At 45.6% G+C, this 27,713-nt stretch overlaps 1 protein-coding gene and 1 long non-coding RNA gene across 6 annotated transcripts in view; one reads left to right on the top strand and one right to left on the bottom strand.

The window, feature by feature from the left end:
- SNX6 (sorting nexin 6) overlaps positions 1 to 27,713 on the top strand; it is an 80,874-nt gene that overhangs the window by 13,226 nt on the left and 39,935 nt on the right. For 4 of the 5 annotated variants that reach the window (XM_059710426.1, XM_059710435.1, XM_059710443.1 and 1 more), the window contains exons 3-6: positions 951 to 1,055; positions 6,664 to 6,774; positions 8,613 to 8,734; positions 11,076 to 11,199. In XM_059710426.1, coding sequence (XP_059566409.1) covers positions 951 to 1,055; positions 6,664 to 6,774; positions 8,613 to 8,734; positions 11,076 to 11,199 — 462 coding nt within the window. Of the gene's footprint in view, positions 1 to 950; positions 1,056 to 6,663; positions 6,775 to 7,139; positions 7,347 to 8,612; positions 8,735 to 11,075; positions 11,200 to 27,713 lie in introns of those variants that run through there. The other variant, XM_059710453.1, reaches the window with a different exon arrangement.
- On the bottom strand, positions 13,031 to 13,504 carry LOC132241619 (uncharacterized). Its single transcript, XR_009454523.1, has 2 exons — positions 13,416 to 13,504; positions 13,031 to 13,101 (listed from the first exon to the last, which is right to left on the bottom strand). It is a non-coding gene; the product is annotated as an uncharacterized LOC132241619 (long non-coding RNA).

The raw sequence follows: 27,713 nt of genomic DNA, 5'->3' as shown, positions 1-27,713 counted from the left end.
TTCATATCTTTGCATCTGGCTGAGATTTATTTTCTCTTTTAGTGTATTTGATTCTTTTGTAAGTCTCCAAACTTCCCAACCATGTTAGAATGCTCATTTGTTTAAAGGGGAAGAAAAATGAATGAAACTTAAGAATTGTTAGTGGAGCCCTAGCCGGTGGCTCAGTCCGTTGGAACGTCGTCCCGTACACTAAAAAAAAAAGGTTGCAGGTTTGATTTCCGACCAAGGCACATACCTAGGTATCAGGTTCGATCCGGGGTCAGGGTGTGTACAGGAGACAGCCAATCAATGTTTCTCTCCCTTCCTGTTTCTAAGAATCGATTTAAAAAAACACACACATACACACATATGATCAGATGAGGATTAAAAAAAAAATGAATAGACAAGTAAATGGAGAGCATGTCCAATTCTTCTAATGTATTAAAGCTTGCATAGTAAGATGTGAAATTATATCATGGGAGTTATTGAGTGCTGTATGTTAGCATTTTTTTATCACTTTTCATATCTAATATATTTAACTATACTTAATAGTTTCATTGTGTATTCTTGAATTAGAATAATAGAGTCAAAATTATTGGCCATTATTTTTTATTTTTCTTCTTGTTCTTAAAGGTGGGTACATTCCTTAATTTTAAAACATTTGAATTTTAATGAAACATCATCTTGGAAGACAGTTTACTTTTGGGGTGAAACTAAAGAATCAATTATAGTTAATACATTAACTCATACAAAGCATAGTTGAATGGTATGGATGAAAATTAGGATAATAGCATGCCCAAAGTAACTGCCCCAAAATATGTATATAGATTAAATGAAATTGAGTATTTTTTAGATTTGAAAGTATTTTGTTACTTTAATATTGTTTTTGCATTATCTAATTATCTGGGAGAAGAATGAAATAATATAAAAGCCCACAGAAGTTTTATTAAGGTATTATTTTCTTTTTCTAGCTTAAAGCAATAAATGTAGACCTTCAAAGTGATGCTGCTCTGCAAGTGGACATTTCTGATGCTCTTAGTGAAAGAGATAAAGTAAAATTCACTGTTCACACAAAGGTAAATGTGATTTTATGCTTGTATTATTTTAGGCATTTATTGTGCTAATGTTACATATGTAATAATATATTGACTAGAACTTTGGTTTTGAACATAGTTAGAATGAAATTTCTTTTGTGTGTGTGTTTTTATTTTCATTTATAATTCACTGGTGCTATTTTCACAAAAATATTTTAGGGAAATGTATTTTATTTTTAATTCTTTATTGTTGAAAGTATTACATATGTCTCCTTTTTCCTTCCATTGACCTCTCCCACCCCCCAGCACATGCCCTCACCCCACTACTGTCTGTGTCAATTGGCTGTGCTTATATGTGTGCATACAAGTCCTCTGGTCGATCTCTTATCCCACCTACCCATTCCCCTTCCTTCCCCCTGAGCTTTGATGGTCTGTTCAATGGTCTATGTCTCTGTAACTATTTTTTTTAATATATTTTTATTGATTTCAGAGAGGGAGAGAGAAACATCAATGATGACAGAGAATCATTGATCAGCTGCCTCCTGCACACCTCACACTGGGAATCGAGCCTGCAACCTGGGCATGTGCCCCTGACTGGAATCGAACCGGGGACCCTTCAGTCCGCAGGCCGACGCCAAACCAGCTAGGGTTCTGTATCTATTTTCATTTATCAGTTTATGTAGTTCATTACATTCCACATATGCGTGAGATCATGTAATATTTATCTTTCTCCGACTGGCTTATTTCACTTAGCATAATGCTCTCTAGGTCCATCCTAGAGTTGCAAATGGTAAGAGTTTTCTTTTTTACAGCAGCGTAGTGTTCCATTGTGTAGATGTACCACAGTTTTTTAATCCAGTCATCTGCTGGTGGGCACTTAGGCTGTTTCTGAATCTTAGCTATTGTAAATTGTGCTGCTATGAACATAGGGGTGCATATATTCTTTCTGATTGGTGTTTCTAAGTTCTTGGGATATATTCGAAGAAGTGGGATCACTGGGTCAAATGGGAGTTCCAATTTTAATTTTTTTGAGGAAACTCCATACTGTTTTCCATAATGGCTGCACTAGTCTGCATTCTCACCAGCAGTGTATGAGGGTTCCTTTTTCTCTATATCCTCGCCAGCACTAGTTTGTTGATTTGTTGATGATAGCCATTCTGACAGGTGTGAGATGGTATCTCATCATCGTTTTGAGTTTCATCTCTCGGATGATTAGTGACTTTGAACATTCTTTCCTATGTCTCTTGGCCTTCTGTATGTCCACTTTCAAAAAGCGTCTATTGCCCTAACCGGTTTGGCTCAATGGATAGAGCATTGGCCTGCGGACTCAAGGGTCCCAGGTTCGATTCCAGTCAAGGGCATGTACCTTGGTTGCAGGCACATACCCAGTAGGGAGTGTGCAGGAGGCAGCTGATTGATGTTTCTCTCTCCATCGACGTTTCTAACTCTCTATTCCTCTCCCTTCCTCTCTGTAAGAAATCAGTAAAATATATATTTTTTTAAAAAGTGTCTATTAAGTCCTTTGCCCATTTTTTTTTTTTTATTAGTTAAGGTATTACAAATGTGTCCTCATCCCCCCCATTAACCCCCGCTTTGCCCATTTTTTATTGGATTGTTTGTCTTCCTTTTGTTAAGTTGTATGAGTTCCCTATATATTTTGGAGATTAATACCTTATCCGATATAACATTGGCAAATATGTTCTCCCATGCAGTAGGCTCCTTCTTGTTTTGTTGATGGTTTCTTTTGCAGTGCAGAAGCTTTTTATTTTGATATAGTCCCATTTGTTTATTTTCTCTTAGTTTCCATTGCCCCTAGGAGCTGTGTCAGTAAAGATATTGCTACAAGATATGTCTGTTGTTTTGCTGCCCGTGGATACTTCTAAGATTTTTATGATTTCCCGTCTTACATTTAAGTCTTTTATCCATTTGAGTTTATTTTTGTGTATGGTGTAAGTTGGTGGTCTAGTTTCAAATTTTTGCATGTATCTGTCCAGTTTTCCCAACACCATTTATTGAAGAGACTCTCTTGACTCCTTGTATGCTATTGCCTCCTTTGTCAAATTTTAATTGAGCATAATGGCTTGGGTCCATTTCTGGGTTCTCTGTTCTGTTCCATTGGCCTATATCAGTGGTTCTCAACCTTTTGGCCTTTTAAATACAGTTCCTCATGTTGTGACCCAACCATAAAATTATATTCATTGCTACTTCATAACTGTAATTTTGCTACTGTTATGAATTGTAATGTAAATATCTAATATGCAGGATGGTCTTAGGCGACCCCTGTGAAAGGGTCATTCGACCGCCAAAGGGGTCGCGACCCATAGGTTGAGAACCGCTGGTCTATATGTCTGTTCTTGTGCCAGTACCAGGCAGTTTTGAGAACAGTGGCTTTGTAACATAGCTTGATATCTGGTATTGTGATCCCTCCAACTTTGTTCTTCTTTCTCAGGATTGCTGTGGCTATTCAGGCTCTTTTTTATTCCATATAAATTTTTGCAGAGTTTGTTCTAGCTCTGTAAAATATGCTTTTGGTATTTTAATGGGAATTGCATTGAATCTATAGATTGCTTTGGGTAGTATGGACATTTTAATTATGTTGATTCTACCAATCCATGAACATGGTATATTGTTCCACTTGTTTATATCTTGCTCTATCTTTTTTCAGTATCCTGTAGTTTTCGGAGTACAGGTCTTTCACCTCCTTAGTTAAGTTTATTCCTAGGTATCTTAATTTTTTTGTTGCAATAGTAAATGGGATTTTTTTTTTTTAGATAAGGTGTTTTTTAAAGATTAACATTAAGAATGAATCATAAAAAGAGTGAAACCTTAACCATTTGCGGCAGCATGGATGGACTTAGAGGGTATTGTGCTAAATGAAATAAGTCACATATGGTTTCACTTATATGTGAAATCTAAAGAAAAAAATAAGCAAACAAACAAAAATTGAAAGATACTCAGAGAACAAACTGATGGTTGCCATAGCGAATGAGAGTTGAGGGACTTTGTGAAAAGGTGGAGGGATTAAGTACAAATTGGTAGTTACAAATTAGTTATGGGGGGAATCTATAATAATAAAAGTGTACTATGCTAATTAGATGGGACAGCTGAACAACCTTCCGGACAACCTTCCAGATGAAGCCAGGGCTGCGAGGGCCGAGCCCCTTGCATGAATTTCGTGCATTGGGCCTCTAGTATAGTCAATAATATTGTAATAAATATGTATGGTGCCAGGTGGCACTAAAAATATTGGGGGGAACACTTTGTAAAGTATATATGATTGTTTAACCACTGTGCTATACACCTGAGACTAATGTAAAATAATAATGAATGTAAATAGTAATTGAAAAAATGAAATTTAAAGTTTTTTTTTTTTCTTTAAAGGGGGCACAGAGTGCAATTCTGCTATATGCTAGGAATATTTCGTGCACAGCACTAACAAAATCCACTATATGAATTGCATGAGTAGTCAAAACCAAGTGACTCACAGTAATAAGCAGACACACACACAATAAAATAATGACTTTTTTTCTCCCTAAAGGGACTACAACATTTCTAAGATTTTAACTAGGTTTCAATCTTGCATTGTATTTGATACACTTAAGAATTTGCTGAGGAGTTTGCCTCTTAAGATTTCTCAACATTATATATATAAATCATGTTTGTGGAGGGAGCTAAAACATACATGTGTATATCTAATTAGAATGCTTTTACACAATTTTTAAAGCATGTTTTTATTTTATTTTTCAAAAAAATGTTTTTATTGATTTCAGAAAAGAAGGAAGAGGGAAAGAGAGATAGGAACCATCAGAGGTAGGAAAAATCATTGATCAGCTGCCTCCTGCAGACCCTACACTGAGGACCGAGCCCGCAACCCGGGCATGTGCCCTGACAGGAAATCAAACCGTAACCTCCTAGTTCATAAGTCAACGCTCAACCACCGAGCCACACTGGCCGGGTGAGTTTTACACAGACTATGAAAGGTGACTTACACCCTAGCCTGGTGGCCAGTAAGTTAGAGCATAGTTCCATATACACTAAAAGGTTTCGGGTTTGATCCCCAGTCAGGTTTGATCCCCAGTCAGGAGGCAACAGATTGATGCTTCTTCCTTGGGTATCTCCTTCCCTCCCTCCCCACACCCCTCTATTTCTTTCTCTGAAAAAAACAAAAATCAATAAAAACATATCCTCAGGGATGGAATTAAAAGTGACTTACAACATGAGTAGTTGAAAAAAACAAAACAATGCCATTTGCATAGAGACGGAGCTTGTAGTAAAATTCTGAGTGTTTGAATATGTAGACACAGCACACACATATTATGCTAATAGAAGAACTTTCGTCCCTAAGCAAACACCTCTCAATTGTCATTGACATGTAGTAGAGTCTGTGATGGTTAAAGGGTTAACATGATGTTTCCCGCATTAGTCTCTACTTCCTGTGAAAAGGTGTGTTCTTCTGAATGTGGTTTATTCACTTCACTCCTTTGGCAACCTATTGTGAAGAGAAGATATATAAAGATATTACTATAGATGATGACTCATCAAATTAGGGTCCTCAGGCCAAATCTAGCTTACCTCCTGTTTTTATAAATGAAGCTTTATTGGAACACATATACTCACAAAAAGAATGAATCATAGGACCTAGACATAATGCAAATTTAATTTTCTCTAGACTTTATTATACTAGAGGCCTGGTGCATGAAATTCGTACAAGGGGTAGAGGGAGGGGCCTCAACCTGGCCTGTATCCTCTCGCAATCTGGGACCTTTTGGGGGATGTCCGACTGGCAGTCAGACATCCCTCTTGCAATCTGGGACCACTGGCCCCTAACTGCTAGCCTGCCTACCTGATCTCCCCTAACCACTCGCCTGCCTGATCACCACTAACAACTCTGCCTGACTGCCTGCCTGATCACCCCTAACCACTCGTCTTGCCTGCCTGATCGCCCCTAACCCCCTCTGCCTGCCTGCCTAAGCACCACTGCCTGCCTGATCACTCCTAACCACTCACCTGCCTGATCGCCACTAATAACTCTGCTTGCCTACCTCATCACCCCTAACCACTCACCTGCCTGCCACATCGCCCCTAACCACTCGCCTTCCTGCCTCATCGCCCCTAACCACTCACCTGCCTGCCTCATTGCCCCTAAACACCTCTGCCTGCCTGCCTCATTGCCCCTAACCACTTGCCTGCCTGCCTCATCGCCCCCTAAACACCTCTGCCTGCCTGCCTGCCTCATCACCCCTAACCACTTGCCTGCCTGCCTCATCGCCCCTAACCACTCGTCTGCCTGCCTCATCGCCCCTGACCGCTAGCTGGGTGGCAGGGCCAGCCAGGGCGAGGGGCCATGGTCGTTCTGGTCTCTGGTCATTCTGATTGTTCTGTTTCAGTCGCTGGGCTTTTATTATATTGTCAGTGTTGTTTTCAATTTTGTTGTGATCCTTTAGTTAATCAAATTGCTATCTTATAAATTATTTTCATTTTAAATTTCAGCTTTCAGGCACATTTTCAGATTGTAGATCTATTTCCTTTTGTTTGCATAGTTGAGTTTGATATCTAGTAATGAATAACTTTTTAAGTAATGATGAAATGTTTATTAAAAGCTTTTTAGTGTAATTTTAATTTTTATTCAAGAGAATTTCTGTCTTTGCAGAGTTCATTGCCAAATTTTAAACAAAATGAGTTTTCCGTCGTTCGACAACATGAGGAGTTTATCTGGCTTCATGATTCCTTTGTTGAAAATGAAGACTATGCAGGTTACATTGTAAGTGTTGAGGTTCCATTTTAATCCCATTTTTAGGAGTGTTTTAAATACTTTGTGTTGAAATCTTACTTAGCATTTTTAATGAAGTAATGTAATTTTCAAAAATTGCCAGTTACAAAACCTAATTGGTTACCACCTTTAATTCTGAATTGTCTTGTTTGGGAGTGTGGATATGTTATGCTACCTTATTTAAACTTAAATTCTTACTGTATATTGGAATTGTAATGGGCTTGTCCTAGGGATTCACTAAGGGGGTGTTACAAACCATACTAATTTTGAACCCTTAGGTAGGTAGATTAAATTTAGAGTTGGAGGCTGTTTAAGAGGTTCTCTAATTTAAATATGTACCATATGTTGTGCATTAGCTGTTAACCACACTCAAATGCCATTGAAATCATCCTGACCTGATTCCATCTTCATCCTCATGACCACTCCTCAGTCATTTGCTTCCCTTTCTACAATTGGCAGTGCATTCTTTTGGGGGTTGTTGTTGTTGTTGTTTATAATTACCAGTTTATAGAAATTATACAACAACTCAGGAACAACCAAATGGAAGACATCTAGAGGACAAGGTATGGGGGTGTGGGGTGGGCACAGAGCTTTCAGGCCCTCTCTAGGTGCCTCCTTTCCTCTTCCTAGCATGTCAACATGTTCACCAACCTGGAAGCTCCTCTTCCTCTTCCTGTCCTATTTCCACCTTTTTCCCCTCTCATCTTCTTGTCTGATGGCATTTTCTTACTACTTTCTCCTTCTAGAGACTAAACGCTCCTCAAAGATCAAGACTGGACATATTTTTATATGTCCATTGCTCAGCATCATGCCTGGCACATAGTAGATGCCATGTGCAAGCATGAACAAACATGTGCTTGACTATACTTGATGCTTCTTCCCCTATTGTTTTCCTTGATATAATCATTTTCTTGCAGTCATTTTTATTTAACTTTTCCCTTAATTTTTCTTCCTTTTATCTTACCTGCTCTCTTTAATTTTCATCATTTCCCCTTAACAGTTCTTACAGGCCTGTCCTCCTTTTTTCTTTTTTTCATATTTTATTGATTTTTCACAGAGAGGAAGGGAGAGGGATAGAGAGTTAGAAACATCGATGAGAGAGAAACATCGATCAGCTGCCTCCTGCACACCCCCTACTAGGGATGTGCCTGCAACCAAGGTACATGCCCTTTACCAGAATCGAACCTGGGACCCTTGAGTCTGCAGGTCGACGCTCTATCCACTGAGCCAAACCGGCCAGGGCCCTCCTTTTTTCTTATACCCTTTCTTGAATGATATTTCTCTTCCAGTTAAGGTAAGTGCCTATTTACCCCTTACTGTGGGTGAATAGAATGAGATTAGTGTGTCTTGTTCTCTTCCTGTTTTTAAGCCAGTGTTTTCTGCTTCTAGTACACTGCTCCAATCCAGGAACCCACTTTAACATCCCTTGCTTGATCTTACTGTTAGCATTCATTAATTTTTAAAAACACAGAATAGCATAAAGGTACTATGAATTCATTAATTTTAAAAATGTATTTGTATTATACCATTTATATACTTTCGAAAATGATATGCATATTTGCTATACATATTTACTTAGTGTGTAATCAGAGCTTTATGTACCATACGAACTACTGTTCTAATACTAGAAAATAATGCCCTGCTATATTTCTTTCTTGGTATAAATGGTTTCAAGGATTTGAATTTCTAGACCTAATAAAATTCTCTAACCTGACTTGGGATATTACTGGTGCCCACTTCTCATCCACAAAGTCTTTTATGGTGGCTATAGTACAACTGCTGCAAGAAATAAAATAGTCTTTAAAGTTAGTGATTTGGTTCTATTACAGATCCCACCAGCACCACCAAGACCTGATTTTGATGCTTCAAGGGAAAAACTACAGAAGCTTGGAGAAGGAGAAGGGTCCATGACAAAGGAGGAATTCACAAAGATGAAACAGGAACTGGAAGCGTATGTGATTTTTGTTGCTTTTGTTAATTGTGCTTGTTTTAATCCCCTTTTTAATTTTATTTATTTTTGTGTGTGTGTGCTCTCCAATATCCCATCCTTTTAATCATTTCACTACAGTGACCCTTTCTGGAAGATGCAAGTTTAAGTCACACAACCAGTGTTAACAGTCATGATCAGAGCCTACAGGAAAATTACAGAATAATTGTCTACATTGTAAAATTCTTTAAATTAATGGTTCAAACAGAACTGAAAATTAGTAATGGAGGGTTCAAAACTTTATGAAAAATAATGACTTTTTAAAGCAGAATAAGCTAGTTTTTTATTTATAAGGTCTTAGTCATTAGCAACCTGGTGATTTTTTTTTTTTCCAAATATATTTTTATTGATTTCAGAGAGGAAGAGAGAGATAGAAACATCAATGATGAGAATCATTGATCGGCTGCCTCCTGCACACCCCCCACTGGGGATTGAGCCTATAAGCCGGGCATGTGCCCTTGACCAGGCTTGAACCAGGGACCCTTCAGTCTGTAGGCCAGTGCTCTATCTGCTGAGCCAAATCGGCTAGGGCAACCTGGTGATCTTTTTTCGACATGTGCATACTACCAAAATTTCTGTTTCTCATAGAAGTATGCACTGAGCAGTTCTGCATACATCCTGTTCTTTTTTTAAGTGTGTGTGTGCATGTGAGAGACAGATTTCTCCCCTCTTCTCTGCCTATAGCTTCTGGCTGAAGAGAATAAAATAGGAGGAAAGTAACAAAAGAGTAGTTTAAAAATGTTTTTTTGTTATATAATAATTAGCTCCATATATACTATAAATGTATTAAATCTTTGAAAATTTGAGATATTTCCTTTTTTTAAAAATTTTTATTGATTTCAGAGAGGAAGCGGGGGGAGAGAGAAACATCAATGATGAGAGGGAATCATTGATTGGCTGCCTCCTACATGTGCCCCACACACTGTGGATCAAGCCCACAACCTTCACGTGTGCCCAGGCTGGGAATCGAACAATGACCTCCTGGTTCATAGGTGAACATTCAACCACTGAGCCACACTGGCTGGGCTTTCCATTTCATTTTTAGCATATTTGTTGAAAGTACAAAATACTTTCCCCTTTTATTAAATATTTGAAGTAATTTTGGATTTGCTGTATATTGTTTTTCTGTATTTTGAGAGTCTTACAAGGAAATAATTTTTCTTGCATTGTCATCCCCCTCATCATTCTTTTTCTGGTTATTTCTCCTCTTCATGCTTTTCCTTTCTCTTCTTCCACTTAGATTCAGTTATAAGCATATATTCACACTGCTGCTAGAGTCCTTTTCAGAATACTAAGTTCTTGACAAGATAAATTGCAAAATAGCTCTTCTTTGTCCAAGTATATGGTGACAGATATTTTAAGAATTCTGTCAATGCTGCGTACAAGCAAATAGTCTGATAGAAGATACATAGTTTTATAGTTTATAAGACTGAAAACTGGAAATTAGCAGAGCACATTAATATTGAAGAATCTGTGGTTTTCCAGTGGCCCTGATCATGATTCTTTTGTGGTCTGGTTAGGGGTTGGATAACAGAGAACCTTGGGTTTATTCTACTGCTACCTCCATCCTCTGCATCCTTCTTTTTTGTCTTCACTGAATGACTACCCTCACAGAGATCAAACTTCTCCCAACACTGGTCCTGCTGGTTTGCTGGTATGTAAAACTTATCCTCCTTGCACGTAGTTGAAGCAAGAATATTGGGCCTTTTCCTTAAGTGTTTTTTTTTTCTTCAAACTGACATGTATTACTGTATGATCGCTGTGATTCACTGATATTAAAATTAAAATATTTAAACACAGTTCTTCAGTGTAATGATAAGAATTAGTCTCTGTGTGGTGTGTTTCTTTCTTGTGTTTCTGGGTCATTAGAAGAAAATACGTATTAATGTTGAAAATATGCTTACTTAGATTTGGGTTTTGATATTTTTTTTATATGAAGGTGTTTAAAAGTAGTAATTAAATCTAGAAATTGAATCAGTAAAATTGTACCCAATAATTTGTAGTATACTTTCTCTGAAGCTGAAAACAAACATCCCTATAGTTATCTTTAAAATCAACTTGCATAGGAAGAAAGGTTCATAAAACCAAAAATATTAACATTTAACTATAATAAGCACTATTAACTAGCATGAAGTCTTTTCAGAGCTGGGTTTTATATATTAACAATTCAACTAAAACCTTTGTTTACTTGGATTATATCTCTAATTTTGCATTTAGAATAATTTAAAGATTACTTGCTGAAAATACGCAGATGATTTTCTAAATGATACGGTGTTTTACCTTTAATTTTGTGTATTGTTTCTAGTGAATACTTGGCAATATTCAAGAAGACTGTTGCAATGCATGAAGTATTCCTGTGTCGTGTGGCAGCACATCCTATTTTGAGAAAAGATTTAAATTTCCATGTCTTCTTGGAATATAATCAAGATGTGAGTATTGAATTGATTAAAGTAGTGATCAAGGCTTATTTTTAAAGAGTCATTGGAAAAGGTAGGCAGTAGTTTAAAAAGGCTTATGGTCTTCATTTATAATGTTCTTATTTTTCAAGAAAGGCAGTTTAAAGTGACACTTTTTCAATGGCAGGGCAGTATTTCAGTAGAACTTGAGTAGATTAATTGAAGAAATGACAGTATATCATGTCAGTACATGGGACATTAATTTTCATCCTAAATTGTGAACTTTTTAAGAAATAAGGTTAGCCTGGCCAGTGTTGCTCAGTGGTTGAGTGTCAACCCATAAACCAGGAAGTCACAGTTTGATTCCCGGTCAGGGCACATGCCTGAGTTGCTGCCTCGATCCCCAGTAGAGGGCATGTAGGAGGAGCCGATCAGTGATTCTCTCTCATCATTGTTTCTATCTCCCTCTTCCTCTCCCTTCCTCTTTGAAATCAATAAAAGTATTTTTTTTAAAAAAGAAAAATAAGGTTATAAAATTGATTAATGTTTCTTAAATTTGAGTTTGGTATCTTCTGAAGCCTTACGGACAATTCCCAGGGAGATGCTTGAGCTAAAGAATTCTAGCTTACCTTTGGTTTAATTATTGACTCTTAATCTGTTGAACTGACCTTCGTGCTGATCACTCTTAATTTTTCTCCTTCCCTCCCTGCCTAAAAACTCTATTTTAGAGAAGAATAAAAAACTCTATTTTAGTGCAGAAAGAGAGACTGAAGCAGTTGAGCTTTAAAGATTTCTTCATTCATTGTGCTGGCAAAAAAAAAAATTTAGTGGGTGGGTGTTACAGATCTTATCTATTTTGGATGACAAGATTAACTCATAATTTTAGTGAAAAACAAATATAGCATGGTGTGTATTTGCTTACAAGAGCACATCAAGATCAAAATAAATTGTGTGTGTACATTTGCCCTTCCAGTTGGTTTTAATAGATATGACAATAAAGTCTAGCAGTAGAGAAAAATGAAAAATTTTAACAGGGTATGAAGTAATTCAGGATCACAGAAGTATAGCAGCGCCGAAACCGGTTTGGCTCAGTGGATAGAGTGTCGGCTTGCAGACTGGGGGGTCCCGGGTTCGATTCCGGTCAAGGACATGTACCTGGGTTGTGGGCACATCCCCAGTGGGAGATGTGCAGGAGGCAGCTGATCGATGTTTCTCTCATCGATGTTTCTGGCTCTCTATCTCTCTCCCTTCCTCTCTGTAAAAAATCAATAAAATATATTTTTAAAAAAAAAAAGAGAGAGAGAGAAGTATGGCAGCTTAAGCATGGGTACTTTCACAAGCATAAATGTGATATGTGGTACTGTCATATGGTCTTTTATAAATTGTAAAGAGTGCTAGCTATATCATCCTATATAATAAAAGGGTAATATGCAAATCGACCAAACAGCGAAACAACCAGTCACTATGATGCACACTGACCACCAGGGAGCAGACGCTCAACGCAGGAGCTGCCCCCTGGTGGTCAGTGTGGTCCCACAGGGGGAGCACAGCAGCCCACCTCCACGGCAGCACTGAGGCTGTCTGGCTGACGGCTTAGGCTGGGGGGGAGCTGGCCTAAGCCATCAGTCAGACATCCCCCAAGGGCTCTTGGACTGCGAAAGGGCACAGGCCAGGCTGAGGGATGAGGGACACCCCCGTCATCGTGACTCTTGATTTTCCTCCTACATGCCCTCTACTGGGGATCACGAGGGACACACACCCCCCACCCCACCCCATCCCACCCCAGTGCACAAATGTCGTGAACCGAGCCTCTAGTGAATTATAAGAAACTAAAAATGATTCATGAATAGGGTTGCTAAACAACATGTGGAAAACACATATAAAATGTTGTCATCACTTTTTTACCTTTATGAGTTTGTTTTTGCTGGACCTTACCTTTTTTTTTCAGGTCTTTTGTCCATTTTTATTTTATTTTTTATTTATTTAATTTTTTTTTTTTTTTTTTTATTGCTTACAGTCTTACAAAGGGTATTACATATGTGTCCCTTTTTTTCCCCCGCCCTTGACAATCCCCTGGCCTCCCCTACCCCCCAGTGTCTTATGTCCATTGGTTATGCTTATATGCATGCATACAAGTCCTTTGGTTGATCTCTTACCCCCCTCCCTCCTACCCTCCACCCCTCCCCAGCCTTCCCACTGCAGTTTGACAATCTGTTTGAGGCTGCTCTGCCTCTGTAGCTGGACCTTACTTATGGCCTGTACTAAAACCTTAGTAATAATTTGGTAGACTGCATAGGTGTAAAGTGAGGCATGGCAGTATCAGTTCAAGGCCACTTGAGCAAGAGAAGCAGCAGCTTTATGTTCCAAGCACTCTGTGCCACAGCCTTAAAACTATCTGAAATTATATATCTGTACTTTTAAAATTTGTTTATATATTTATTATCTATCTACGTCTACTAAAATGTAGGCTTTCTGAGAACAAGATTTTAATTTTTCACCACCATATCCTCACTATTTTAGAATAGAGCCTGGTAATTAAGATGTAAATTAACATTTGTTAAAATAATTAGTGAAAGATTATTGTTTAGATCATCTTTATAAAGAGAGTTTTCAGAACTCAGGATTTCATAAATTTTCTCCCACCAAGGTAGATTTAATTTTTACTATGCTATGACTATTTTGTAACTACAAATTTGCACTATTTAATCCTTTCCCCTTTTTCACCCATTCCTCCGACCCCCATGCATGCCCCATCTGGCAACTGTCAAAATTTTCTCTGTATCTGTGAGTTTGTTTTTATTTTGTTTATTCATTTATTTGGTTTTTTAGATTCCACATACAAGTGAAATCATATGGCATTTGTCTTTCTCTGGTGACTTATTTCACTCAGCACAGTGCTCTCTATCTAGGTTCATCCATTTTGTTGCAGATGGCAAGATTTTATTCTTTTTTATGGCTGAGTTATATTCCATTGTATATATGCACCACTTCTTTCATTCATCTATTGATGGACACTTAGATGGCTTCCATATCTTGTCTATTATAAATAACTAGTGGCCCGGTGCACGAAATTCGTGCATGGGGGAGGGTGTGTTCCTCAGCCTGGCCTGCACCCTCTCCAATTTGGGACCCCTCGAAAAATGTCCTGCCAGTTTACAGGGATTGGTCCTAAACCAGTAGTTGGACATCCCTCTCATAATCCGGGACTGCTCTGCCCACACTGCAGCCACCGACCGCTACTGCCTCAGCCACTGCCTGCCCAAGATCCATGGCTGTGGGGAGAGGGCCTGCGCCCACGCCCCGCAGAGAATCAGCTGGGTGGGAGTGCTGTACGCTGGCAGTGGGGCCAAGGACCGGTCCCTGGACCCCGCCAAGTGGGCCCAGCTGCAGAGGAGCCTGGATAAGAAGCTGGGCGAGCTAAGCAGCCAGAGGAGGAGCAAAAGGAGGGAGAAGGAGATGTGAGCCAGCCCTCACACCCTCCGGCCTTTTCTTAGCAAATGCAAGTGGGAGCAAGCGGCTGTCCATGGTGCTTTCTGTGCCTTATAGCTGCTCCGGTGACGTGACCAGGGCTGCATGAGCAAGCCAGGGGCCTCTGGGAGGGGGTGGGTGGGCCCAGCGTGCCATGCCTTGCGCTGGGGTGGGGGCGGGCTGCAGTGGCTGTTCTCTGGACCTTCTGGGGAGAGCCGCCCCAGGTCTGTTTTGCTGGCACCAGGGCCCCCTGGGGCTCTCCGAGGTCCCTCGCCAACTGCCTTAAGAGAACCTTTAAGAGAGGTTCCGGGAGTCCGGGTTGTGGCCTGGCCTGCGCCCCACCCTCCTGCCCTCGGATCGCCATGGCGATGGAGGGGCGCAGGCCCTCCCGCCCTTCAGTTGCCATGGTGGGGGTCCAGGGTTGATGCCTGGACTGCGCCCTGCCCTCCTGCCCTCGGATCGCCATGGTGGGGGTCCAGGGTTGCTGCCTCGCCTGCGCTCAGGCCCTCCCGCCCTCCGATCACCATGGCAATTGAGGGACGCAGGCCCTCCCGCCCATCAGTTGCCATGGTGGGGGTCCGGGGTTGTGGCCTGGCCTGCACCCCCCCCTCCCGCCCTTCGACCGCCATGGTGGGGGTCCGCGGTTGCTGCCTGGCCTGCAACACGGCCCTCCTGCCATCCTATCGCCATGGCGGTCGAGGGACACAGGCCCTCCCGCCCTCCGATCGCCATGGTGGGGGTCCGCGGCTGCTGCCTGGCCTGCGCTCCGGCCCTCCTGCCCTCCGATCGCCATGGCGGGGGTCCAGGGTTGCTGCCTGGCCTGCGCTCAGGCCCACCCGCCATCCGATCGCCATGGAGAGGGTCCGGGGTTGCTGCCTGGCCTGCAACACGGCCCTCCCGCCCTCCGATCGCCATGGTGATCGAGGAACGCAGGCCCTCCCGCCCTTCAATTGCCATGGCAGGGGTCTGGGGTTGATGCCGCCCTCCCATCGCCATGGCGGAGGGGGTTGGCCTGGCCTGCGCCCTGCCCTCCTGCCCTTCAATTGCCATGGTGGGGGTCCGTGGTTGCTGCCTGGCCTGCAACACGGCCCTCCCACCCTCCGATCACCATGGCAGGGGTCCGGGGTTGCTGCCTGGCCTGCACCCTGCCCTCCCACCCTTCCACCGCCATGGTGGGGGTCCTCGGTTGCCGCCTGGCCTGGCTCCGGCCCTCCTGCCCTCCAATTGCCCTGGCGATCAGGGCCACAGGCCAGCCAGCAACCCCAGCTTTCCCATGGCAATCACCCGTTGGGGGGTGGGGAAAGGCAGCCGTTGCCCACCCCCCAACTCTTGCCTGCCGCCTGGGTTGCTGATCACCATTCTTCAGTCCTTCCCCTTTCGCCTCTCATCATTGTGAGTATGCAAATTAACCGCCATTCGTGCACTGGGTGGGGGGGGGGGAGTGTCCCTCAGCCCAGCCTGTCCCCTCTCACATACTGGGAGCCCTCAGGCATTGACCCCCATCACCCTCAAATCGCAGGATCGGCCCCTTGCCCAGGCCGGACGCCTCTGACCTAGGCATCCGGCCCGGGGAGCGGGACCTGCAGCTGCAGCGGCCCTTGATCGTGGGCTTCGCTTTAGGCCCAGGCAAGGGACGCCTAGCTCCTGGGACTTCCAGCTTCCACCGTGCCCAGCTCCCATCACTGGCTCCACCCCTACTTCCTGCTATCACTGGCCAGGGCGGCAAAGGTGCCTGATTCTCCGATCATGGCTGGGGGGCAGGGCAAAGGCGGCCCCAGGGCCGCCTTTGCCCTGCCCCCCAGCTCTTAGCTCCCCCCTGGGTTTCCGATCACTGTCAGTGGCAGGGGGCTTCTTCCTGCTTTCCCTTTTGCCTCCCTGCATTGTGCCTACATATGCAAATTAGCCGCCATCTTGTTGGCAGTTAACTGCCAATCTTAGTTGGCAGTTAATTTGCATATAGCCCTGATTAGCCAATGAAAAGGGTAGCTCGTACGCCAATTACCATTTTTCTCTTTTATTAGTGTTGATGCTGAAATAAACATAGATGTATATATCCAATTTAGTGGTTTGGGTTTCTTTGAATAAATACCTAGAAGTGGAATTGCTGGGACCGGCTTTGTCTCTTATTATAGCCTTTGTTTCAAAGTCTATTTTGTCTGGTATAAGTATTACCACCTCACCTTTTTTTTTTCATTTCCATTTTCATGAAATATCTTTTTCCATCCCTTTACTTTCAGTCTTTGTGTGTCTTTTGATCTAAAGTGAGTCTTGAAGACAGCATATGTCTTGTTTTATTACCCTTTCAACTACCCTATATCTTTTGATTGGAGCATTTACTCCATCTACCTCTTTAAAGTAATGTTGATAGATATGTAATTATTGCCATTTATTATTATTACTAGAGGCCCAGTGCACAAAAATTTGTGCACTCAGGGGGGAGAGGGGGGTCCCTCAGCCCGGCCTGTGCCCTCTCGTAGTCTGGGACCCCTCAGGGGATGACCACCTGCTGGCTTAGGCCCGCTCCCCGAGGGATTGGGCCTAAGCTGGCAATCAGACATCCCTCTGGCAGTCCGGCAGCCCTCAGGGGATGTCCACTTGCCAGCGGGGAGCAGGCCTAAACTGCAGTCGGACATTCTTAGCGCTGCTGAGGAGGCAGGAGAGGCTCCCACCACCACCACTGTACTGGCAGCCATCAGCCTGGCTTGTGGCTGAGCAGAGCTCCTCCCATGTGAGAGCCCACTGACCACCAGAGGGCAGCTTCTGCATTGAGCATCTGCCCCCTGGTGGTCAGTGTGTTTCATAGTGACCAGTCATTCCCAGTCCTTCTGCTGTTAGGGTCAGTTTGCATATTACCCTTTTACTATATAGGATAGAGGCCTGGTGCACAGATGGAGGCCCACTGTTTTGCCCTGAAGGGTGTCTTGGATCAGGGTGGGGGTCCCGCTTGGGTGCCTGGCCAGCCTGGGTGAGGGGGTGATGGCTGTTTGCAGCTGGTCACACCCCCTTCAGGGTGGGGGTCCCCACTGTGGTGCCTGGCCAGTCTGGATGAGGGGATAATGGCTGTTTGCAGCTGGTCACACATCCTTCAGGGTGGGGGTCCCCACTGGGGTGCCTGGCCAGTCTGGGTGAGGGGCTGAGGGCCGTTTTCAGGCTGGCGGGTGACTGAAGCTCCCAACCTCTCCTTTTTTTCTTTTTTCCTGTTTTTCTTTTTTATTCTGGGATTTATTTACCTTCTGTGGCTGTCACTGGAACTGAGAGCCGGCTTTAGCTCTGAGGCTTGGCTCCAGCTCTGAGACCTCGGCTGCTGAAAGCAGGTATCTGGTTTGTTTGGGTTCTATCATTGAAACACTGTTGCAACTCCAGCTCAGCCGACTGGCTGAAAACATGGGGTTTGTTTAGCTTCTGTATTTGCAACATTGTTTCTTAGAGTGCAGCTCAGAGCCCAGCAGCGGCAGACAGGGAACCTTGGCTTCCTCCATCACTGGAGCAAGCAAGCCTCCTGTTTGCTTCAGCTGCCTGGCTGCCGGCCGCCATCTTGGTTGGCAGTTAATTTGCATATCGCCCTGATTAGCCAATGGGAAGCATGTCGGAGCTACAGTTAATTACCATGTTTCTCTATTATTAGATAGGATGATTATTATTATTGTTGTTATTATTGGTCCTCACCTGAGGATATTTTTTCCATTGGTTTTTAGAAGAGGGGAGAGAGAGAGAGAGAGAGAGAGAGAGAGAGAGAGAGAGGAAGGAACATTGATGTGAGAGACACATCATTTGGTTGCCTCCCACATGTGCCCTGACTGGGCCGGGGATGGAAACCTGCAAGCCAGGTATGTGCTGTTAACCAGGAATTGAAACTGAAATCCTTCAATCTCAGGGCCGATGCTCTAACCCAGGGGTGGGCAAACTTTTTTGACTCGAGGGCCACAATGGGTTCTTAAACTGGACCGGAGGGCCGGAACAAAAGCATGGATGGAGTGTTTGTGTGAACTAATATAAATTCAAAGTAAACATCATTACATAAAAGGGCACGGTCTTTTTTTTTTATTATTCATTTTTTTATTCATTTTATTCATTTCAAACGGGTCAGATCCGGCCCGCGGGCCGTAGTTTGCCCACGGTTGCTCTAACCACTCAGAAAACCAACCAGGGCTATAATTCATTTTTTTTTTCTTCTTGAAAAAGTCCCTTCAACATCCTAAATAATAATCCCATATAATAAAGGGCTGATACGCAAATCGAACAGCAGAACGACTGGTCACTGTGATGCACACTGACCACCAGGAGGCAGACGCTCAACGCAGGAGCTGCACCCTGGCAGTCAGTGCACTCCCACAGGGGGAGTTCTCCTCAGCCAGAAGCTGACCTCACAACTGGTGAGCGCAGTGGCAGTGACGGGAGCCTCTCCCGCCTCCACAGCAGCGCTAAGGCTGTCCAACAGCCGGCTTAGGAGCGGGCCTAAGCCATCAATCGGACATACACCAAGGGCTCCCAGACTGTGAGAAGGCGCAGGCCGGGCTGAGGGGACCCCCCCTTCCCCCTGCCCCAAGTGCACAAATTTCATGCACTGGGTCTCTAGTTTCTTATAATACTGGTTTAGTGGTGGTGAACTCCTTTAGCTTTTTATCTGGGAAAATATATCCTATCTAATAAAAGAGAAACATGGTAATTGGCATACGACCGCTACCCTTCCCATTGGCTAATCAGGGCAATATGCAAATTAACTGCCAGCCAAGATGGCAGCCGGCAGCCAGGCAGCTTGAAACTAACATGAGGCTTGCTTGCTTCAGTGACGGAGGACTCCAACGTTCCCTGCCTGCCACTGCAGGCCTCTGAGCTGCAAATCTAAGCAACTATGTAACAAATATAGAAGCTAAACAAAACCCCAGAAACCTGCTTTAGTCCGCAGGGCTTCAGCCAGCAGGATCGCAAATTGTAAGCAAAGGCCAGAAACCTACTTTCAGCAGTGGAGGCCTAAGAGCTGGAGCCAAGCCTCAAAGCTGAAGCTGGCCCAGAATAAAAAAAAGAAGACGAAAGAAAGGAGCGGTTGGGAGCTTCAGTCACCCCCAGCCTGAAAACAGCCCTCAGCCCCTCACCCAGACTGGCCAGGCACCCCAGTGGGGACCCCCACCCTGAAGGGTGTGTGACCAGCTGCAAACAGCCATCATCCCCTTATTCAGGCTGGCTGGGGACCCCCACCCTGAAGGATGTGTGACCAGCTGCAAACAGCCATCATCCCCTCACCCAGGCTGGCCAGGCACCCCAGTGGGGACCCCCACCCTGATCCAGGACACCCTTCAGGGCAAACCAGCTGACACCCACCCGTGCACCAGGCCTCTACCCTATATAGTAAAAGGGTAATATGCCTCCCAGCACCGGGATCAGCGGAGCCGTGAGGCCTCCCGGCACCGGGATCAGCGTGACAGGGGTCAGTGCCCAAACCCCCTGATCGGCCCTGCTCTGTGGGTGATAGAGGGCGGCGCCCCAACCCCCTGATGGACCCTGCTCTGTGCGTGACAGGGTACAGAGCTCCAACCCCCCTGATGGGCCCTGCTCTGTGAGTGACAGGGGGCAGTGCCCCAACCCCCTGATTGGCTCTGCTCTGTGCGTGACGGGGTGGCGCCGCAACCTCCCCATCGACCCTGCCTTGAGTGTGACGGGACGGTGCCCCAACCCCCCAATCGGCCCTACCCTGAGCGTGACTGAGGGTGGCATCACAACCTCCCGATCGCCCTGCTCTGTGCATGACAGGGGATGGCGCCCCAACTCCCCAATCGGCCCTGCTCTGAGCCCCACCAGGGGCTGCACCTAGGGATTGGGCCTGCCCTCTGCCACCGGGAGCAGGCCTAAGCCAGCAGGTCGTTATCTCCCGAGGGGTCCCAGACTGCGAGAGGGCACAGGCCGGGCTGAGGGACCCCCCCGAGTACACAAATTTTTGTGCACCAGGCCTCTTGTGTGTGTGTGTGTGTGTGTGTGTGTGTGTGTCATTGATGTCTCTATGTCTCCCTCTCCCTCTCTGAAATCAATAAAAATATATATTTAAAAAACATCAAAAGAAAAGAAAAAGAAACATCAATGATGAGAGAGAGTCATGGATCGGCTGCCTCCTGCATGCCTCCCACTGGGGATCAAGCCTGCAACCTGGGCATGTACCCTGACTGGGAATCGAACTGTGACCTCTTGGTTTATAGGTTGACACTCAGCCACTGAGCCACACTGGCTGGGCTGGGAAGCTCTTTATTTCTCCTTCGATTCTAAATGATAACTTTGCTAGGTAGAGTAATCTTGGTTGTAGATCCTTGCTTTTTATCACTTTGAATATTTCATGCCAGTTCCTTCTGGCCTGCAAAGTTTCTGTTGAGAAATCAGCTGACAATCTTATGGGACCTCACTTGTAGATAACTAACTGCTTTTCTCTTGCTGCTTTCATGATTCTTTCTTTGGCATGACCAGTGTGTCAGTGGTTGAGTTTCAGCCCATGAACAAGGAAGTCACAGTTTGATTCCCAGTCAGGGCAGATGCCCAGGTTGTGGGTTCAATTCCCAGTAGGGGGCCTGCAGGAGGCAGCTAATCAATGCCTCTCTCTCATCAATGTTCCTATTTCTTTGTCCCTCTCCCTTCCTCTCTCTAAACTCAATAAAAATATATATATTTTTAAAAGATTCATTCTTTGTCTTTAACCTTTGGCATTTTAATTATGTGTCTTAGTTTGGGCTTCTTTGGGTTCATCTTGTTTGGGACTCTGTCCTTCCCAGGCTTGTATGTCTTTTTCCTTTACCAGGTGAGGGAAGTTTTCTGTCATTATTCAGAGAGGTTTTCAGTTCCTTGCTCTGTCTCTTCTCCTTCTGGTACCTCTATAATGCAAATGTTGGTGCACTTGACATTGTCCCAGAGGCCCCTTTAATTATCCTCATTTTTTTGGATCCTTTTTTCTTTTTGCTGTTCTGATTGGGTGTTTTCTGCTACCTTGATCTTCCAAGTCACTGATTCGATCCTCTGCTTCACTGTTAATTCCCTATAATGTGCTCTTCATTTTAGTTATTGCATTCTTCAATTCTGACTGGTTCTTTTTTATGATTTCTATGTTCTTTTTATGCTGTTGAAGTTCTCACAAAGTTTTTGAGCATTCTTATAATCCTTACTAGGGGCCTAGTGCACGAATTTATGCACCTTGAAAGGAACTGTGGGCCGTGAGGCTACAGTGGGCACAGGGGCGGGTCTCGGCCCATCCTCCACGCCCCGCCCAGCCCCTCCCGCCACGGCCCCCAGTCCCGTCTGCCGGCAGCCCTGCTTCCGCCACCACCACTCCCATGTGCTGACAGCACCTGCCCCACTCGTACCCACTGATGGCGCGGAGTGATTGGGGCTGGCACAAACAACAGGTGCGAGCAGGGCTGACGCCGTCAGCGGGTGGTGCAAGCGGCGGCTGCTGCCCCGATCACGCCTCAGGAGCAGGGGAAGGTAGAGAAGCCCTCAGGGGTGATAGGGGCAATCGGGACCTGCAGGTACGAGCGGGGCCAGCGCCGGCAGTGGGTGCAAGTGGTGGCACCAGCAACAGGTGCGAGCAGAGTTGTTGCTGGCAGCAGGTGCAAGAGGCGGCTGCCAGTCCCTATCGCCCCTCAGGAGCAGGGGGAGGTGGAGAAGCCCTGAGGGGCGATCGGGGACGGCAACCGCCACTCGCACTTGCTGAGGGCACCAAGCGATCAGGTCCTGCGCCGGCAGCGGGTACAAGAGGCCATTCCAGCACCAGCAGCGGGTGCAAGCGCCTGGTGGGACTGTGGCATGCGGGAACAAAGAATTTTAAGTAGCCGAAACCGGTTTGGCTCAGTGGATAGAGCGTCAGCCTGCGGACTGAAAGGTCCCAGGTTCGATTCCGGTCAAGGGCATGTACCTGGGTTGCGGGCACATCCCCGGTGGGAGATGTGCAGGAGGCGGCTAATCGATGTTTCTCTCTCATCGATGTTTCTGACTCTCTATCTCTCTCCCTTCCTCTCTGTAAAAAATCAATAAAATATATTAAAAAAAAAAACTTAAAAAAAAAAAAAAGAATTTTAAGTAACCACCAGAGGCTCACCCCAATGACAGCAACCAGCGCCCCCGCTCACCTGCTCCACCATCCCACCGCAGCCAATGTCCGCCATGTTCTGCGCTCTGCCACCTGCTGCCAATGCCCATCATGTTCCGTGTGCGCCCCCTGGTGGTTAGTGCATGTCATAGTGTCCGGTTGTTCTGCCGTTCAGTCTATTTGCATATTCGGGTTTTATATATATAGATAACCATTGTTTGGAACTCTGTATCAAGTCTATTGCTTGCCTTTATTTCATTTAGTTCTTTTTCTGGAGATTCCTCCTGTTCTCTCATTTGTGGCATGTTTCTTTGTCTCCCCATTTATATCTCCTGGTCTTGGTAAAGAGTTCTTGTGTGGTAGGTGTCCTGGCAGCCCTGTGGTGCAGTCTCCCTGGTCACCTGAGCCAGGTGTCCAGGTATGCCCCTTGTGTGGATGATGTGTGCCCTCCTCTGGTAGTTGAGCCTTATTTGCTGTTTGGAGGGTTAACCCTCTGGCTGAATGGTTGTAAGGATGGCGATGACTATAATGGAGGGGCTGACACTGCATAGCAGAATTCACTTTAGTGGGGCTTCAGTGCCTGCTAAGTCTGCCCTTTGGCTGTGTCGTTTGTGGAGGTAGTTGGGTTGAGTGGTCTGGTTTGGTTGGAAGATGACCACCAGGTGTGTTAGTTCTGGGGCACTTGGGAGGTGTAGGCCAAGGTCAGCTGCTACCTGTGCCCTGGCCAGGGGCCACCTTGTATGAGCTACAAATGATCTCCAGGTGGTTGCCACTTGTCCTAGGTTTGGAAGTGCCTGGAGAGGCTAACTTGTGAACCAAGTTGGGCCACTGCTAGTGCTGGGCTTGGGGCTGCTTAGGAAGAGGTATAGGGCACACTATGGCCAGATGCTGCTTCTTTGTGGTTCATGAACCTTTGAGAGATTTTTTGAAAGTCTGCTGCATGAGCCAAGACAGGCTGTTTGTATGGAAAAGCCATTGGCAGTAGCTTGAGTGGGCCCACAAGTTGGATGGGGCAGGCTCTCAGGGAGTCACCAGGGCCCTATGAACAGTGTTAGACAGGTTGATGAATATCCAAATATGGCGCCAGCCTTTGTCTACAGGAAGAGGGCTCAGCAAAGGAGCAATGTTTTCTGCCAGCACTTCTGTCTGGGAGAAAGCTGTCCCTCCAGCCAGACTGTTCAGTTCCTCCCTGTTCAGTTTAGACCCTAGTGCCTTTTGAGCTGCTGCTCCAGTGCTGGAGCTCAAAGCGAAGGAGTAATTCCATGCATGGGCCCTTTAAGAGGAATACCTGCTAAAAAACATAAAGAAAGGGAGAGGGGGAAAGAGGAATACCTGGACTCCAGTAGCCCACCATCTTACTCAGCATAAGCTCCTCCGGTTTTCACAGCCAGGAGCATTCCTGCCACTGGAAACCTGGTAAGGGGAACCTGGTGTGGGTCTGGGACTACTTGCTCGTTGGGGGGACCTCCACAGCCAAAATATCCCTCCCGATTTTTATCTGCCACATGTGGTTGTGGGACCAGCCCATTTCACATCTCCAACCCCTCCTACCAGTCTCCACATGGCTTCTTCTGTATATCCTTGGTTATAGGAATTCTCTTCAACTAGACTTCAGGCAATTCTCAATGATGGTTCTGTAATTTAGTTGTAATTTTAAAGTGTTTATGGAAGAGAGCCAGAACAGTGTTTACCTATTCTGGGGGTTTTTTTCTTACAATCTAGTATCTATCTATACTAATAAAAGGGTAATATGCTAATTAGACCAGACGACCTTCCGGACGTCCTTTCTGACAAAGCTGGGCCTGGGCAAAGCCGCGGCCGGCCAGAGGGAAGGAATCCTGGGTCCCGGGTGCAGGGCCAAGGCAGAAGCGGTTAGGGGCGATCAGGCCGGCAGGGGAGCAGGCTGGGCTGAGGGACCCCCCCCACCCTTGTGCACGAGTTTTGTGCACCTAGTGTGTGTGTGTGTGTGTGTGTGTGTGTGTGTGTGTGTGTATCTCCTATCTAATAAAAGAGAAACATGGTAATTGGCGTACAACCGCTACCCTTCCCATTGGCTAATCAGCGAGATATGCAAATTAACTGCCAGCCAAGATGGCGGCCGCAGCCAGGCAGCTTGAAAATAACATGAGGCTTGCTTGCTTCAGTGACAGAGGACTACAACGTTCCCCGCCTGCCTTGCCGGCCTCTGAGCCTGCAGTTTCAAACATTGTAACAAATATAGAAGCTAAACAAAACCCCAGAAACCAGCTTTCAGCAGGCTGGGATCTCAGAGCTGGAGTTGATACAGAGCTTCGATTATAGAACCGAAACAAACCAGATACCTGCTTTCAGGAGCGGAGGCCTAAGAGCTGGAGCCTCAGAGCTAAAGCTGGCCCAGAATAAAAGAAAAAAAGGAGCAGTTGGGAGCTTCAGTCCCAGCCTGAAAACAGCCCTCAGCCCCTCACCCAGACTGGCCAGGCACCCCAGTGGGGACCCCCACCCTGATCCAGGACACCCTTCAGGGCAAACCAGCCGGCACCCACGCGTGCACCAGGCCTCTATTCTATATAGTAAAAGGGTAATATGCCTCCCAGCACTGGGATCAGCGGAGCCGTGAGGCCTCCCAGCACCGGGATCAGTGTGACAGTGGGCAGCGCCCAAACCCCCTGATCGCCCTGCGGCTCTGTGTGACAGGGGGTGGAGCCACAACCTCCCATCGGTCCTGCTCTGTTCGTGACAGGGGAAGGTGCCCCAACCTCCTGATCAGCCCTGCTCTGTGCCTGATACGGGGGAGCTCCCCAGCCCCCTGATCGCCCTGCGGCTCTGTGTGTGACAGGGTGCAGCGCCCCAACGCGCCCCCCCCCCGCCACAGGCCCTGCTCTGTGTGTGACGGGGTAGAGCCATAACCTCCCCATCGGCCCTGCCCTGAGTGTGAGAGTGGTGGCGCCCCAACCCCCTGATCGGCCCTGCTCTGTGGGTGATAGAGGGCAGCGCCCCAACCCCCCTATCGGCCCTACCCTGAGCGTGACTGAGGGTGGCATCGCAACCTCCCAATCCGCCCTGCTCTGTGCGTGACGGGGCGGCGCCCCAACTCCCCAATCGGCCCTGCTCTGAGCCCAACCAGGGGCTGCACCTAGGGATTGGGCCTGCCCTCTGCCACCCGGGAGCAGGCCTAAGCCAGCAGGTCGTTATCTCCCAAGGGGTCCCAGACTGCGAGAGGGCACAGGCCAGGCTGAGGGACCCCCCCTCCCCCCCGAGTGCACAAATTTTGTGCACCGGGCCTCTAGTATATATATGCAAATTGTTTCCACGGGAGTTCGACCAGTCACCGATCGCTCACTATGACATGCACTGACCACCAAGGGGCGGTGAGGAACAAAAGGAGGCCCCGGCTGGCAGCCAGGGAAGGGAGGCCCTAGCCAGCAACTGGAATGCCTTGATCGGCCCTGATCGCTGGCCAGGCCTCAGGACCCTACCCGTGCACAAATTTCATGCACCAGGCCTCTAGTATGCTTAATAAAGATGATGGTAATGTGTTACAATAACCCTTTTAATATCCGTAATCATGTTTTAGAGATAAAAGATAGAGTTTAAGTGTTTTGCAAATATTCTTTAATTAACTAACAGCAAGTATTACTAATAAGTTGTAGATTATAGGCTCCAAAAGAAAAGGTTTTCTTCAGTCTTGTTTGGGGGGAGGGAGAGGCTTTTTTTCTTTTTTTTTTCCATTGATTTCACAGAATGAGAGGAATAAAGAGATAGAAACATCAGTGATGAGAGGGAATCATTGATCGGCTGCCTCTTGCATGCCCCCTACTGGGGATCAAGCCCACAACCTGGGCATGTGCCCTGACCGGGAATGGAACTGTGACCTCGCGGTTCATAGGTGAATGCTCAACCACTGAGTCACACCAGCTGGGCTCAGTCTTGTTTCTAATGCTGTTTCTCAGATCTTTATTCAGTTCAGTGGTGCTGGTAAAGAAATCAGTATGCGCTGTTCTGTTATCTATGTTTCAGAGGGCATTGGTACTGATAAGCTGTTGAAGTAGAGCTAGGGTATCTTGAAGTCTAAAAAAGACCACAGAGCATCTGTGAGGCCTAGAAAAGCTTGTTTCAGCATTTAGTTGTATGAGAAATAGTAATTGCTGTGAAGAATGATTGCATTTGGTATTGCTTTACTTATGTGACTTTACCTTCTGTTTCTAATAGAGATAGTTTGAGTCTACTTAACAGTAGATTAAGTATTTAACCTATTTAACACCCAACCTCCATTAAATTCTTGCTAACTCATCAGTCATCACATCTAGGACTTCTGAGTTCTTAAACCCTGGTTACTAGTATTGTGGATTCCAAACATAGCCTTCTGTCCTGTAGCTCTCTTTTTCCCTATTCCCATTATAGTTGTTCTTTGTTAATTCTCGCCCAAGGATATTTTTCCATTGATTTTTTTTTTTTAAGAGAGTAGAAAGTAGGAAGAAAATGGGGGAGGGAGAGGAGACATCAATGTGAGAGAGTCACATCGATTGGTTGCTTCCCACATGTGCCCCAACCAGGGCTGGGAATTGAACCTACAACCCAGGTTCATTCCCTTCACCAGGAATTGAACCCTTACCCTTCAAGTTCACAGGCTGACACTCTGACCAATGAGCCACACCTGCCAGGGCAATATAGTTGTTCTTTGCCTTCTCCTGCATTTTGAATTTGTTAGCAGCCCTTTTGTCTTTACTTCTTTCTCACCTAGTCTAGAGTGCCTTCTCTATTATCCTATCTAATAAAAGACAAAAAGGATAATTAACCTTACCTCCACTACACTTCCCATTGGCTAATCAGCAGGATATGCAAATTAACTGCCAACAAAGATGGCGGCTGGCAGCCACACAGCTGAAGTGAGCAGGAGGCTTGCTTGCTCCAGTGATGGAGGAAGCCAAGGTTCCCCGCCTGCTGCGGTCTGCTCTAAGCTCCAGAAGCAACAAAGTTTCAATTATACAAGCTAAACAAACCCCAGATACCTGCTTTCAGCCAGCAACGGCCTCAGAGC

This window comes from Myotis daubentonii, chromosome 1 (genome assembly GCF_963259705.1).
Source record: "Myotis daubentonii chromosome 1, mMyoDau2.1, whole genome shotgun sequence".
Taxonomy (NCBI): Eukaryota; Metazoa; Chordata; class Mammalia; order Chiroptera; family Vespertilionidae; genus Myotis; species Myotis daubentonii.
This window is presented reverse-complemented; position numbering and strand designations above follow the sequence as displayed.